The sequence below is a fragment of the Hibiscus syriacus genome, unplaced genomic scaffold (genome assembly GCF_006381635.1).
Source record: "Hibiscus syriacus cultivar Baekdansim isolate YM2019G1 unplaced genomic scaffold, ASM638163v2 tig00110647_pilon, whole genome shotgun sequence".
NCBI classification, from domain to species: Eukaryota; Viridiplantae; Streptophyta; class Magnoliopsida; order Malvales; family Malvaceae; genus Hibiscus; species Hibiscus syriacus.
In genome coordinates, this window is record NW_024062811.1 from 50263 (window position 1) to 53332 (window position 3070).

Sequence of the window (3070 nt, forward strand, 5' to 3'; positions counted from 1 at the left end):
ATGAGAAAATTACTTTGGCCGATCCAGATAATTCTATTGCAGCGTTTCGGTCCACAATATTCCATGAAAATTGACAAGTCACAGCTGCACACTTCTTTTTTTTCCCTCTCTTCCGAGTACTTGCCATAGGATTGTTTCGGATTTTAGCATGCACACCTAACCCTTTTCAATCACTTAGTACTGACCAGTACTTTTCTATCTCCAACATTTTTGCTATAAATACAGAACGCTAAGGGCGATACATTCAGGCAAACAATTCTCTGTGTCTTTCTACTTAGTAATCATTAGATTTTAGTCATGGCTATTATTTCCAAGGCTTTGATTGCTTCACTTCTCATCTCTCTTCTCATCATTCAACTGGTTGAAGCTGATCATCAACTGGTAAACCTTTATTTCGTTCCTGGATAATTTTTGCGATGAACTCCCTGTTAGTGGTAGTAATGATTCTTGTGAAATACAGGTGACAAATGCTAGAAAGAAATCGTCGCCCCCGAAGAAAATTGGTAAATATTTTAACACGTCAAATATGATACCGAGATATGAAAATTACTTGTAGGCCAAGTCAACCCGTTTTTAATATGTATATGGTTTTCAGACTGTGGTGGAGCTTGTGCAGCAAGGTGCCGATTATCATCAAGGCCACACTTATGCAAGAGGGCATGCGGGACATGTTGCGCACGTTGCAACTGTGTTCCTCCAGGAACTGCCGGCAACCAAGAAATGTGCCCCTGCTATGCCAGTCTCACCACCCACGGTGGTAAACGCAAGTGCCCTTGAATGCGTGCATGGTGTGAGAATAAATAAAAGAACGGGCGTATCTATATGTAAAGCTAAAGTCATTCTGTTAATGACTTGATCCCCTTTCTTTCTTTGTTTGGGTGTGCTATTAACATTGTATTGAGCTTGAATATATCATATGTGTGTGTAATATGAAATAATAAATATGCTTGTATAGTTCTCTTCGCTTTTTTATGTTACTTGTATTTGCATAAATACTTATCTCGAAGAAAGATGTTAAAGCGGGAGAAAACTAAAAGAAATTGATTAGGATTTATGAAAGAAATCGTAAAATGGATGTCAATTTTTTATCAACGGGTTACGTATGCGGCGGAGCAGGCAAAAAAGGTATGATTTCGACTCATCACTAGAAAATGTTTCGAAGGTGTCGATCCAGAGATGAAGAGTACTTTCTAGACTCGGTATATCATGCTTTTCCCATGTTAAGCACTTCAGCCAACTCTCATCTCCCACTCGAGAAAATAGAGCAAAACTGAACCTGGATCCAAAGATTTATTGATAAAATAGAATGAATTACTTGCGTATTAACTCAGGAGGCAGTTTACAGGTTGAAGTGAACCAATTCATGCAACCAAATTCGAATAGAATCTTGAACGATCAAGCAGGCAATCAAGACAAAATTCCACACGTCCCTCGTGCTATTTGAAAAACAGTGTATTCTCATAATTCTTCTTCACATGACTTAACATCTACGTAAGGGTATTATTCATCCATCAGTCTGATAGCTTTCTTTCCTTTTAAGTCTATAACTTTGGTAAGAGTCCAGCAAACCTTTACATTACCGTCTATTCCTTTCTTTCTCTTGCTATAAATGCCAGGCCAAGCAGTGTGGATCTACTCATCGCACTCACAAGCTTAGTTCTACGAAATAACTATAATTCTGAAATCTACTGTCGATGGCCATCTCCAAATCCCTTTTGGCTTCCCTTCTTCATTCTCTACTTTTACTTGGCTTTGCTGATTCCTCTGATACAATGGTGAAGCATTCGCATTTCTAAATTTTGTTCTTAAACCTTCAAATTTTGGCTCACTTGTGTGTTTACAGGTGATCAAGAAGCCGGTGGAGAATTTTGAGATCAGTGATGGAAAAATAGGTAATATTTATACGTGCGTCCTTCAGTATATTAATAATAATAACTCAGCTTTGAATTTTGATTGAAGTTTTTGAATGTGTTATGGTTTAATTAGATTGTGTAAAGCATGTGCTGGGAGATGCAGGTTATCTTCGAGGCCGAACCTTTGCAAGAGGGCATGTGGAACATTTTCTCTCCATGCAACTGTGTTCCTCCCGGCACCTATAATAACTATGATGCGTGTCCTTGCTACCGTGATATGACCACCCATGGCGGTAGACATAAATGTCCATAAATTATATAGTAAGATTGCGATGACAATAATCACTCGCAATGTAAAAGGCATGCTTGTAACTACTTGTTTCAGCTTTAATTATAGTGATGATACTCGAGTTTGTGGTTACTTTTGGTTTATATACTTCCAGTCGGCGATTTTTCAGAGTAAATACAAATATTATCAATTGGGCTGAGCCAGGGTTGAAAAATCTGTGACCCGGAATGGACTATCAATGGCAGTGCAGGGGGGATATTGCAGGCCTCTATCAGATCTCCCTCTTCATTGCATTCGAGCCCACTGAACTTTGTGCTTTACCTGGAGAAGTCCATTAGTTTTGTTGTTGTTTTTGGTTTAATTTTTAGATGGAATTTATTGGAGTTCATGGTGTTTATTTCCCAACAATAAACAAAGCTCTGATTAGCAGTAATAAATAGAGCAAGACCTAACCCTAGATAGAGGGCATTCACCGTCTCCAGAGGCGAACACCTGAATTGGAGCCCATGCCGGGATGAAACGCTACCTGCCCTTGCTCTTCATTTTAAAACATAGCTCTTTAAGTTCAATTTGTTGGGACAAGGACAAGTTTTTAATTTTATAAAAAAAATACTACACATGACAATATGTTAATATAGAGCATGGAAAATATTATAAATCCTCAATTTTTAACATTTAATTTAAATGAATAATTCATTTGAAGTGTAAGTTTGAAATTGATTCGATTTACCCATAATTATTTGATCAACTAGTTAAGTTCAAACTTTGTTAAGATGGTATTGAAAAAAATATTTTGGGAGTTGTCATTGACCCTTTGGGTTAAGTAGGTCAAATACCTTAAAAATAACATTTTAAAATAGTTTTTAAGAAAACATAATTTAAAAGATAAATTGATATGCGTATAACCAAAAAAAATTAGTAAAGAAGG

The 3070-nt window shown here is 37.0% G+C and overlaps 1 protein-coding gene and 1 pseudogene across 1 annotated transcript; both read left to right on the plus strand.

Moving 5' to 3' along the window:
• On the plus strand, nucleotides 1–954 carry LOC120137024 (gibberellin-regulated protein 1-like). Its single transcript, XM_039152897.1, has 3 exons — nucleotides 1–381; nucleotides 461–503; nucleotides 596–954. Exons 1-3 carry the CDS (start codon nucleotides 298–300, stop codon nucleotides 775–777), a joined length of 309 nt encoding a protein of 102 aa, XP_039008828.1. The 5' UTR covers nucleotides 1–297; the 3' UTR covers nucleotides 778–954.
• A 699-nt stretch (nucleotides 955–1653) lies between these two features.
• Nucleotides 1654–2166, plus strand: LOC120137084 (annotated as a pseudogene).
• Nucleotides 2167–3070: the final 904 nt, after the last annotated feature.